Source organism: Kryptolebias marmoratus, linkage group LG3 (assembly GCF_001649575.2).
Source record: "Kryptolebias marmoratus isolate JLee-2015 linkage group LG3, ASM164957v2, whole genome shotgun sequence".
In the NCBI taxonomy this organism is placed as follows: Eukaryota; Metazoa; Chordata; class Actinopteri; order Cyprinodontiformes; family Rivulidae; genus Kryptolebias; species Kryptolebias marmoratus.
The window spans coordinates 2501848-2513683 of record NC_051432.1 but is presented as its reverse complement, the minus strand read 5'-3'; the positions used below and the strand labels follow the sequence as shown (position 1 = coordinate 2513683).

The 11836-nt window shown below is 38.3% G+C and overlaps 1 protein-coding gene across 1 annotated transcript in view; it reads right to left on the bottom strand.

Moving 5' to 3' along the window:
• stx8 (syntaxin 8) overlaps positions 1 to 11836 on the bottom strand; it is a 62801-nt gene that overhangs the window by 38531 nt on the left and 12434 nt on the right. Inside the window, exon 6 of the mRNA XM_017427725.3 lies at positions 10086 to 10178. Within this exon, the coding sequence (XP_017283214.1) occupies positions 10086 to 10178 (93 nt within the window). The remainder of the gene's footprint in view (positions 1 to 10085; positions 10179 to 11836) is intronic.

Here is an 11836-nt window from a genome sequence, read left to right as displayed (position 1 = left end):
TTTTTTTTTTTTTTTTAAGATATGTCAGAATACTTCTTAATTTTATTCAGTTCAAATTCTGGAAGTGATTGGAGGTTGTTTTGTTCTGCTGTAATTGGTTTTTTTTTTTTTTTTTTTCTGTTTGGTGTTTGTTTTTGTTCTTTTCATTTAACTTAAGGGAATTGTATGGCTTGTTTTATATATATCGCATTGCAATTGTATGGCTATGCAATTCTTGTTAAAAACCAAATAAATAAAGTTGGAAAAAAAAAAAAAAAGCAAAAAACCAAACAAACAAATTAAAGTACGTGAAACAGTGTTATTTTGAGCATTTTTCATTTTCATTTTTGACATATGTATAGTTATAGTCTGTAGTGGTTTAACAAACTAACGTTCCTCTGAAAATAGTCAGGTACAACAACTCAACTAAAACTAAATAAAAACACAGCCAGTGAATTCAAAAAGACCTTCAAAATACTTAAAAAACTTTTCAAGAAAAAAAAAAAATTTAAATCAGCCCACAGTGCCCTTTTCCAACACAAAGAGATGCTGGATCAAAACAGGGAGATACGTGCACTTGCACATTCTCACACATAAACATAAAAACGACCAGCAGATGAAGGTGTAATCTTTCCCTTGTGCTTAGAAATGGGAACCACGTGTTAGCCGTGTGTTGAGGCAGACATAGTAAAGTAAGTCCTTCCACTCATTATGCGGGATGACCCATGGTTCCCTGAGGCTCAGGAGAGTGCCAATCAGCTTGCTGCTCAACACCTCTTTGAACGTAGCCTCCAAACCAGGGCGGTAAACGATTAAACAAACAGAGCGGCGGATTTGTACCCACTGTCACTCGCGTTAGCCAAAAAGAACCCGCCAGACCATGGCTGAGTCAAGTCTAAGGTATCGTTTTATGGCAGGGAATCCTTTGCACTGAGCCAACAGAGCTGGCAGCTGAAACCGTACAGGTTCCCAACAAGCATTACAACTAACACACATGGCTAATGTGCCTTTCCCAGACAATCAACCCGCAAATGCTCTGCAGGGAAAAGCTACAAAGCAGTATCAACATTGGTTTACTCTGAAATGTACACATATCACTACACATGCTGTAGCCAAAACTGTAAAAAAAAAAGAAAAAAGCTGCACTGTCTAACCGCACAAAGTGCTGTAAAATCAGAACAGCTTTGTCTTAAGGCTCCCTACACACTGGATGATTACACAGCAATAAAAGGCAGAAGGTGAATAGCTTTTGCAGGGTCTTGCCAACGTCTTTGGGGGGTATATTAAAGAATGCAGAGGGCTCCCCATTACATTGGATAGACCGTGATAAGTCCATAGTGAGTTTGTGGTAGTTTATTATTGCAGTGGCAGCATATTGTAGTCTGGATGTAGCATAGAGGAAGGCCATGGCATCAATGGTATCCACGGAGTGGGGCGCATGTGCACCGGGGTGGCTTGATTATCAAGACTATGAAAGCAGGACTGGCCTCGCTGATGTAAGGGACATACGGCCGTGATCGTGACAAGATTTTGGAAACAATTTAGAACAGCTGTATGCCTGTGGTCATAGCCTCATGCTAGTGTGGCACGATCTTCTAGCATGAAGCTGCATCCTGACGCAGTTCTAACGAGTTGTGCCAAGAAGGGCCCGGGGCGTGGTGAGATTGTGAGCAAATAGAAAAAAACAGTTGCGGTAACATGACGGAGAGCATAGTGAGGATGCAGGGTAGTGTCTCAATGATGAAGAAAATAGGAAAAAATACATTGGTGAGAACAATGAGTGCAGCAACGCCATGATTGACTCTACAATAAAGGTTTTCCAGTTTTGCTGAGATCCAGCCAACCTCTAATGGGTCTTGAAGAACTAAGCAGATCGTCATTCAGTGAAGGGGGACTCAGCAAGTTAAATGTTAAGATGAAATTGATCGAAGGAAAAAGTATATCCATGTAAAAGATACTTCACAGTATTTTTCTCTTGAGACCCGTTTACACACACCAAATTACAAAGAGAAAGTTAACAGTTAAGCTTCTGGAATCCAAACACTTTTTACCGAACCAACATAGAGTCACAGCCAAACAAAGTTACATGAAAAGCAAACTGTATGGAAAAGTACCTAACTTACTGGAGTGAGATGGATAAATTAAAAAAAGAGCCCTCAATGTGATTTTTTAATATAAAAGTTTATAATCACTTTACTGGTGTTTAATGAAAAAATAAAGTATTGCATTGAAAGTCTTCAAAACAAAATCAAGATTTTCAAACAAATTGCTGTAATTCTGGTTTCTGGTTTAAACTGCTGCTACAAGTTCAAACATTAAACCCACATATTAATTGTGCAAAATTTTTCTGCTTAAATTTTGTGTTTTAAACTAGAATTTAAGCAGTTCAGTCTTGCAGTAGTTTGTTGAACAAACTTTGATGTATGCACTGATGCATTCCTTATTGTCATTTATTTATTTGAAATGAGCACATTTTCAGTATTTCACCTCACTCGATTGTACTGTATTTATTAGACCGTGATGATGTCAACTTTAGCAAAATCAAGTTTTTAAGGAACAAGAGCAGACATTTTGTAAAACTTTAGGTTCAATGATTGAAATCCCTGATTATAGCCAACAACTTATGCACGGATGGTTAAAGGATAGCTACAATATTAAAGCCATGTAACTTATTATGGGACTGAACTGAATCTGTGGTGAGACAATATGGGATAAAGACAGTGCCCAGATTACTCAAAGGATTGGTGATATCAAACCAAACACTTTTAGAACAAGCCAAGCCAAACAAATATTTGTCTCTGAGAAATGTCTCATTTTCTCCTTTTAAAGAGAGTGGTGGGAATGAAGAGCTTTCACAACTGATAGATTGTGAAAAAGCTTAACTACCAGTGCATGGTAGCTGCACAACTTGTTGAGGATTAATGAGATTGGGTGTGGAAGGGAAACAACCTCACCCAATCTCTCAACGGTCATGTTGGTGGTCATCTGGAACAGAAGCCGCTGATGAGTTGAGTAAGACTGACCACACCTAACTCCTCCATCATACGGTACAGCATGATGAAGGAGTATACTGGACTTCTGTGGATTTCTAATTTCATCAAAAGCTGAACGTTTGCAACTTGTGTATAGAATGATGTGTTCATATTGGTAGTAGAGAATGAAACAAAGTGCCAAAGAGAATTTTAGAGATTGTCTCAAAATCTCTTTCCTCAGTTAGTGCAAAAAGGTGGGCAGTTGCTTCAAAGCAGGAAGGATACGCAACAAGTAGCGTGTCAGCATCTGTTTCGTTAGACATGGCAGCTTTACTTTTCTTTTTTTTCCCCAGAAAAATACTGTAATAGATAAATATTTTAATTAAGGACAAATGTACCGTGCATCAACTGGAACAAAAAAAAAAAAGTTAGAAATCTTCCACTGATACAGTTGACCAGCTCATGGCTGGGCTGCCATCCTTGTACCTTCAACAAGCTGGATAAATACAATCTCTTACCATCTTAAGGCAGACAGATTTTACTGTTAGGAACAGTGATATGCCTGCGGTTATCTGCTTGATATTACTTTTATTAAAAAAAAAAGATAAAACTCAAGTTGGGTCTTCCTGTTTCCTTCATTTTTTTATTTGCCACATCTTACAGCAATGTCTTCTGTGTCCACATGAGCAAGCTGCTTAGACCTTGCATGCATGTGCTTATATTCAACCACTTTCTGGCTGCACATGGGTTTACATTTTACAGTCCTTCCAAACAGGTGGCAATAATGGGCTAGTTTGTCAATGAAAAAAAAAAGATAAGAACTTTCAGCAATTTCTCACTAGAAACTTGACACAATGTCTGTGTTCTCGTGGTCCCTGTGTGATAAATTACTCAATTGGGGATAACAGTAAGTTTCCTCCTCATTACGTATTTCCTCAATACAAGCATTCTTTGTCTGCTCACGGTTTGACTTGTGGTTTTCTTTTTCATGTTTACCACCTTTTACATGGAAGTCAAATTAAGGCACGTGATGCTGTAGGCGTATGGGTTGGGATGCAGTCCTCCACAGAAAGACCTGGCAGACCCTCGTGGACCGGCACAGATGATAAAATTTATATCACACACACTTTGTGGTCAAATGACAGTCGAGCAGAATGAGAAGCACAAATTTAGTCTTAAACCCAACCCTGTGAAGAAGAAAAGGGTCCTGAATTCAGTGAGGAAAACAAAAGGTTTGATGGATGAAACGTCTGGAGACATTACTCTTCATTCCAAATGTTAATTTCCCCACACTGACTAAACTAGACTCATTGCTTAGTTGATGTGACCCAAGTAGGTCATGCCATTGTTAGCCTACTCTCATCAACAACTTTACCAATGTGACACCAAAAGGTCTCTGACAAAGATGGATGCTGAGAAGGATGAATAGTGACTTAAAGCCACAACACTACGTGAATGATTGAGTGCTGATGAGTGCGGCACAAAGGTTTGATGAGGCGGTGCATTTTCACTTGGGTAATGTTTGTGTTCCCATCACAGGCCTGCTGGTTCAGCGTTATTTTACTAAAATTTTCTGACCCAACTATGCCCTTGTTTTCAAATATCAACTTGAAATTATCTTAAGCCTTTCAAGGGAAGCCTAATGCCGACATTTTCTTATAAAACTCAAAGCATGACACCATAATTATCCCTCCATCATCTGTATTCTCAATACCTCACAAAGCCAAACACCAGACAGGCATTCTGGCGGTCGCAAAACACCAAGCTCTCCTCTGCGGCTCATTGCAAGCTCGATGTTTCTGTGACGACAACACCCTTTTGAACATCACATAATGACTCTGCATTTCCATGCAGTCTGGAAAACATGGCTCACTACTACCAACCTCGACTTCAAGTGAAGCAAATCAAACAAACAATAAATCAATCTACAGCTCGGACCATTCTGATTTTCTGCCGATTGCCGTCATTAGCGTGGTTTATTTGCACACCGAGCCGTTTCTAAAAGCAGGAACAAGTCGACGCCTGTACTCAGAGGTTGCTGCTGATGTCACTGAGCTGATGTGGTGCACACTGTCCTCTCCCTTTATTGAATTTTATTAGAAAATAATCAGGTTGCAAATTTCAACCTTAAACGCGTTCTCCTAATGTAGAACCAAATCACTGACTCAATTATACAGTAAGGAATTTATTTGTGTTGATTCACCAGCAGAGAAGGCACAATGCAAAGTGTATTTTCATCTGAGAAATACTATAGGGGGATGGCTTGGAATGGGTTTCAATCGAAAAAAAAATTCAAAAATCATGTTTACAACCACCACTGGTTTTAATCAAGAAGATAAAAACCACTAAATAATAAAAATGCTAAAGGACAAAAAGTTATTTAGTGTTTGTTTGCTGTTCTTCTGCACTTCTGACTCCATTAGCATACATTACTTTGATATGCTGAACAGCTGAATAGTGTTCTGGTTTTTTCCACTGGCAGACAATGCCACAGTGCCTACAAAAAGTAATTACCTTTACCCCTTGGATGTTTTGTGCTTTTATTACTATCATAAATCAATCAAGTCTTTTTGGAAAAATAAAATAAAAAAGTTTTAATGTCAAAAAGAAATCAAATTTCTACAAATACCAATTAACAAAATATATGTAATGTAAAAAAAGTGACAGCTTAAAATTTTACCCCCTTTAAAAAAATCAAACTTAGGTCATGTTTGTCCACACAGAACTTTGAATTGTCTGTCTTTAAACACTGGTAAATTTTATACACAATTTTATATACATTCTTCAACTGTGGGGTCACCACAGAAGATCATCTGCCTTCATCTCACCCTGATCTTGATTCAGACGTCTTGGCCAATTATAGACCTATATCTAATCTATTCATCTCAAATGTTCTCAAGAAAATAGTTGCAAATCAGTTGTGTGAATATCTGGTCAGAAATAATCTGTTTGAGGAGTTTCAGGGTTTAGATCTCATCATGGTACAGAAACAGCACTGGTGAAAGTTACTAATGATATTCTCCTGTCCTCAGACAGTGGACTTGTGTCCATACTTGTCCTGTTAGATCTCAGTGCTGCATTTGATACAGCTGATCCAAATATTCTGTCACAGAGGCTTGAACATGATATTTGGATTACAGGAACAGCTCTAAAATGGTTTGAATCACATTTATTTGATGATACTCAGTTAAATTTATCCATGAAACCGAAATAAATCCAATCAGATATGTCAATTAGAAGCTTGTATGAGATACATAAAAAGCTTGTTGATTCTTAATTTTCTGCTTTGAAACAAGACAGAGGTTGTGGTTTTTAGACCTGAGCATCTTAGAAATCAATTTTGCAGCCTATTTCATTCATCTGGATGGCATTAATTTGGTCTCCAGTTTAAATGTAAAAAAACCTTTGTGTTATTTTTGATCAGGATATGTCTTTTAACCCCCACATCAAAAATATTACCAGGACCGCATTCCTCCAACAGTGTAATGTCACTAAAATTAGAAATATCTTGTCCCCAAATGATGCAGAAATCCACTCTATGCATGTATCACGTCTAGGCTGGACTATTGTAATTCTTTATTATCTGAGTGTCCAAAAAAACTCTAAAAAGTGTTCAGTTGATACAAAATGCTGCTGCCAGTTCTGATGAGAGTTAGGAGAAGAGATCAGATTTCTCCAGTTTTAGCTTTTCTCCACTGGCTCCCTGTCAAATTCAGAATAGAATTTAAAATCTAACTTCTAAAATAAAAAGATCTCAACAACCAATCTCCATCTTATATTAAAGATCATATTATTCTATATTTTCCTAACGGAGCACTTCGCTCTCAGACTGCAGGTTTACTTGTGGTTCCTAGAGTTCCTAAAAGTAGAACAGGAGGCAGAGCTTTCAGTTCTCATGTTCCTCTGTTGTGGAACCAACTTCCAGTTTCTGTCTGTGAGGCTGACACCCTGTCTGCTTTTAAGACCAGACTTAAGACTTTCTTTTTAGATAAATCTTATAGTTAGGGTTGGTTTGGGTTTCCTGAGCTAACCATTAGTTCTGCTGCTATAGGCTTAGACTGCTGGAGGACAAACTGACCACATTTTCTCTCTCTTTACTCACTATAATCTCCATGTTTGTCTTTGTAAATATTTTGATGAATTTCTGTGTGATGAATGCTGAGAAAAAGGTTTAATTAAACAGAAAACTCCCAATGTGGTTCAAAAATGCAGAGAGGAGAAGCAAAAGGTCATTTGTTTGATCTGCGCTGAGCTTATAACGCCTCGCTGTCTAAATGCAACAGTGAACATATTTAGTAGCTAATTTGGCTCTCATTTACAGGTGTTGTTCCATTTCTTTTACAGCTACAGTTTCTGCAAACTATTAAAGTTACACCTGAATGAGGAGAGGCTTTTACCGTACATAGCTTTTGTCACCTCTCCACCAGAAGTAAACTCCAGTTCAGAAAAATAATCTTCAAAACTGACAAGTGAATCAGCCTCCAACTTCGTCACCCTTTTTCAAAGGAAACTAAATTAATGAGCAAGCCACTGTCTGTCACTTGTGAGTGCGGGGCATTGGGCAGGAGTGATGTCAATGTTCCAGGCCACATTATGAGAAATATCAACACCAATAAAGTCTAATTAGTGTTGATTTTTCTTGTTGGTGAGGGAAAGTACTGCTGATGAAAGCCATTTTAGCTGGTATGCGTCAGTCCATGAAAACACTAACGTCTGGTAATATCATTGAAGAAATACGAAAGAATTATGATTATGGCAAACCCTTTCATTTTAATAACGTTACAATAAGGATTGAATTTCTGCTCTGTGCAATGATTGGCAAAAAGAAGGAAATTCTGTTTTCAATGGATCACAGTTCTGAGCCTCAAAGCAACAACTGAAATTTAGATAATTGGTCGCTTTACTGATTTCTACATTTTATTCTGATCCCAACTGAGGGGAGAGTAATTGAGGTCTTTGGGTTCATTTCTAAACCTCTAAAAAAAAAAAAAGGGTCATCTTCACTGCTGACCTCACCTGAAACTTTTTCCCAAAAAGGAAATGACTGCAACCACCACAGGAAGTCGGTCATGAGCCAGACTGGAGCAGTCCGACTACAGAGAGCTTAATCTATTTATAGGAAAACACTGCTGCAGAACAGCGATCGGGGGGGAACAAACCCCGCAAGATGGAAAGACAGTTGGACGACAAGGTTTCACACCAACAGCCAAATTCAACAAGAAGTCTTGCCATTCTTGTATTATGTGTTAAATTAATTCGCTGTGTCTCAAAAAAAGGACTTTTTCACACAACAGAAAATGCAGAACCTACAAAACTGTCTCAAACAATCATTCAAATAATACTTTAAGTTAGAAAGGAAAAATACTTGGTATATCTGTCATTTCTACAAACTCCAAGTGTAAAATCTTTGCATTAAATAATAGACTAAATTTCAGAGAGTCAACGCCCCTTTTAATAAAACAGATTAAAATGTTTATCAGTTTGTACAACAGCAGGACTAACATGTGCTAAAAAATCCCAGGAAGACTGGAAATAATTCACTAATTTAGTATTAAGAAGCAAATTACCCATGTTGGAAAATTGCTGCTAAAAAATATGAAAAGTTTATTTTCAGTGTTGAGCTATGAATCAATGCATTTTAACACATTTTTCTCATGACTATGCCAGAAAAAAATGGTCCTAAAAATAAATGAATTGTTGTCAATGTTAAAAGTTTAATTACTCATATAGAAAGGTGTCTATTACTTAAAGACCTACAACAGCTACAAGGTCAAACACTAATGATCTTGAATCTCTACCATAACCCAGGAAGAAGCACAGGGGTTACAAAGGAAAGATGGGTGTCAAACACTGTAAAAAAAAAAAGAAAAACAACAGGAGTGGGAAACGAGTGCTGTTGGACACAGTCAAATGGTTTGGATTGATGAAGGACAAAGAACAAGATGTTGCACGAAGACAAACAGAGTTTTTTAGGTCATTTTCTCAACATACAGTACCTGTCAGAGATTCTATCAACTTGTAACAGTAAAAAGAAAGCTGCAACATACTAAAACATCCTGGTGTCTCCTCTGTATAGAAGTATGAAAGATCCACAAGACTGTTAGGTTTTCTATGAAAAAAAAAAAGATTTTGGATCTGATGTAGTACATGTACAGTTTGTCCAGTTACTTAAATGCAATGACTGATAAAATATTTGATAGCTGCAGCTCTACTTCAGACAATGTATTGCAGCTAACGAAGAAGAAAGACAGCAGGTCTTAAGTTTACACTTTCTTACTTAACGGTGTGTGACAAAAAGGTTAAAGGACAGTATTACACTCAGCCACAGCAGTCCTTCGGTGTCACTCTAGCTTTAACTGATACTTTCTTTTTGAAAACGCATGCTATTTCTGAAACGTGACATTTTATTCCCTGCTTTTCTGCAAAAAAGCTTTCAGACTAAATATCAAAGACTGTAATCACTATTATACAAAGAATTAAAACGATAAGAGTGCAATTATATCTGATCTCAGTAAGGTAGCACCATTAGCCTTTCTCTTATAAATTGCTCCATTCTTCTAAAAGTGATTCATTAAAGTATATAATTGTTCCCTGCTTGTACTTGAAATAGACCTGTCCAAGGTGTCCCCCCTGCTGGAAACAGGCCCTGGCTCCCCGCGACCCAGAACGGAGACCCAGGTAAAGAAAGTGGACGTACTTGAAATAATCTTGAGTGCCGCCTGTCTAAAAACAGCGAAGGCCAATGCAGTCTATTCTGGGCAGCGCCTTCAACCTGCGATGGAAGCTGTTTATTGACCGAGAGGAGCCGTTATGCCAGAAATAACTTGACAATGCCATTAGCTCTGACGAGATCTGATTCCAGAGCACCAAACTCTTGTTTTTTCAGTTGCACCAACGAAGAGTTCACATTTCTCTGGCATGACCAAGACCGGAATGTTAGGTCAGGTGCTCGCACTACGGAGGCTTTATGGCACATGTGTGAATGCATGTACTTTGTCATTTTTGTGGTGTTGTGAGGGAGTATTACTACCCGGCAGTGTAAAGCATGTCTGACTGCTTTCACCCTCTGATATGTCATGTTTTAGGAATCTGTATGACAGAAATGTACAGACGCTGTGCTACATTAAACTTTACCGTTGTGCTCATCCAACTCATTGCCGATGTCTTGGCCCATTATCTTCTGTCGGCTGATGACAGCTGCAAGTGCATCCAAGCCTGCATCCTGGGCTGAAACAAGAGGGGAAAGAAAAAATAACTATAAACTTGGAAAATGAGACGATATTAACTGTGTGTTACACACAAAACAAATACAAGATCGGCACAACGTCACAAAAACATTCAAAAGAAGAGATGTTTCCAAGTCCACTAAGTTCCTACCACAGGGATTTCTTTATAACCACAAGATCAAACATTATCCATTACCTAGCTTTAACTGGAATACCCCACAGTGGTCAAAAAAACTCCACAGGGTTTGGTTTCCCATTCATAACAAAATTCTCTGTTCACAAACTAATAATAGCCAGAGCTATAATAAAGACAATGCAGTGAAGTGCCACACTGAGTCAGGTAAACAAGCATAAATTATTTTGAATGTTTTCTCAATCTACACATTCTAACAAAGTGATTAAATACCTATGCCACCCCACTAGGAGGCATAAAGATTACCAACATATTAAAATCAAAGAAAGAGCATTCTTACATTAGTTACCAAGACCGTCTAAAAATAAATGCAGCTCTTCAATTTGAAGTGGTACATTTTCAATTTATTAACTGCTTCCGCACACAATCAAACTGTAATGACAACAGAATCAGGATGAAGTGATACAGATACAAAAAAAGAAAACAAACAAACAACAAAAAAAAAGAAGTTGTTCAAAAAGTCCTAAAAAGTTGTTGTGGAAAATGCAAAAAAAGAAAAAAAAAGACTGAATGCAATGATCTGCGACTCATAAACCCATATTTTATGTTTTATGCATGTTAGGTTCACTGGTAACTCTAAATTGTCCTTAGGGCTGAGTGAGACTGAATGGTTGTCTGTCTTGTTTGTCTCTATGTGTCCCTGTGATGGACTTGAGACCTGTCCAGGGTGTCCCCCGCCTCTCGCACAGTGACAGCTGGAGATAGGCACCAGCTCCCGTGAACCGGAAAGGACAAACAGGAAAGATAGATAGATAGATAGATAGATAGATAGATAGATAGATAGATAGATAGATAGATAGATAGATAGATAGATAGATAGATAGATAGATAGATAGATAGGAAATTGGGAAGACTTTGGATATCTGATCATCTACAGTTCTTAATAATATCAAAATGGGAGTCCCGGGAGGAGCGTCAAGCATGTAGGACGTGCCTGCCTGAGCTCTGCAGGAATGTGACTGTTTAAACCTTTTTTAGCACGATTTGTTGAAGTTTTTTTTTACAATTCTAGTTCTTTATGTAATCTACAGGACATTTTTGCTCAACCTGTTTTGGTAATTTTATTAAACCATGGCAAGCCGGGGCAAATCCGACACCTCGAAGGTAGGCCGTAGCAAAGCACGCCTGTCGCCTGAGCCAGAGGCTGCTCCAGTACTCGATGCTAATGAGCTTCTGCTAAAGCGTATGGAGGAGATGCTGGAGGGTGTGCGCTCAGATCTTGTGAGTAAATTTGACGAAATTGTGTCCGGGGCTGTGAGAAGGGAGATTACGACCACTCTTGCTCCGCTGGAAGCTAAAATTACCTCACACGAACAAGCTATTGTGGACCTTGAGCGCTCTGCTACTGACCACGAGGATAAGCTAACTACCCTTGGAGCTACTGTTGCTTCGCTAAAGGATATGGTGGAGTCCACGTCAAAGAAATGTGAGGACTTAGAAGGGCGATCAAGACTGAATAATGTACG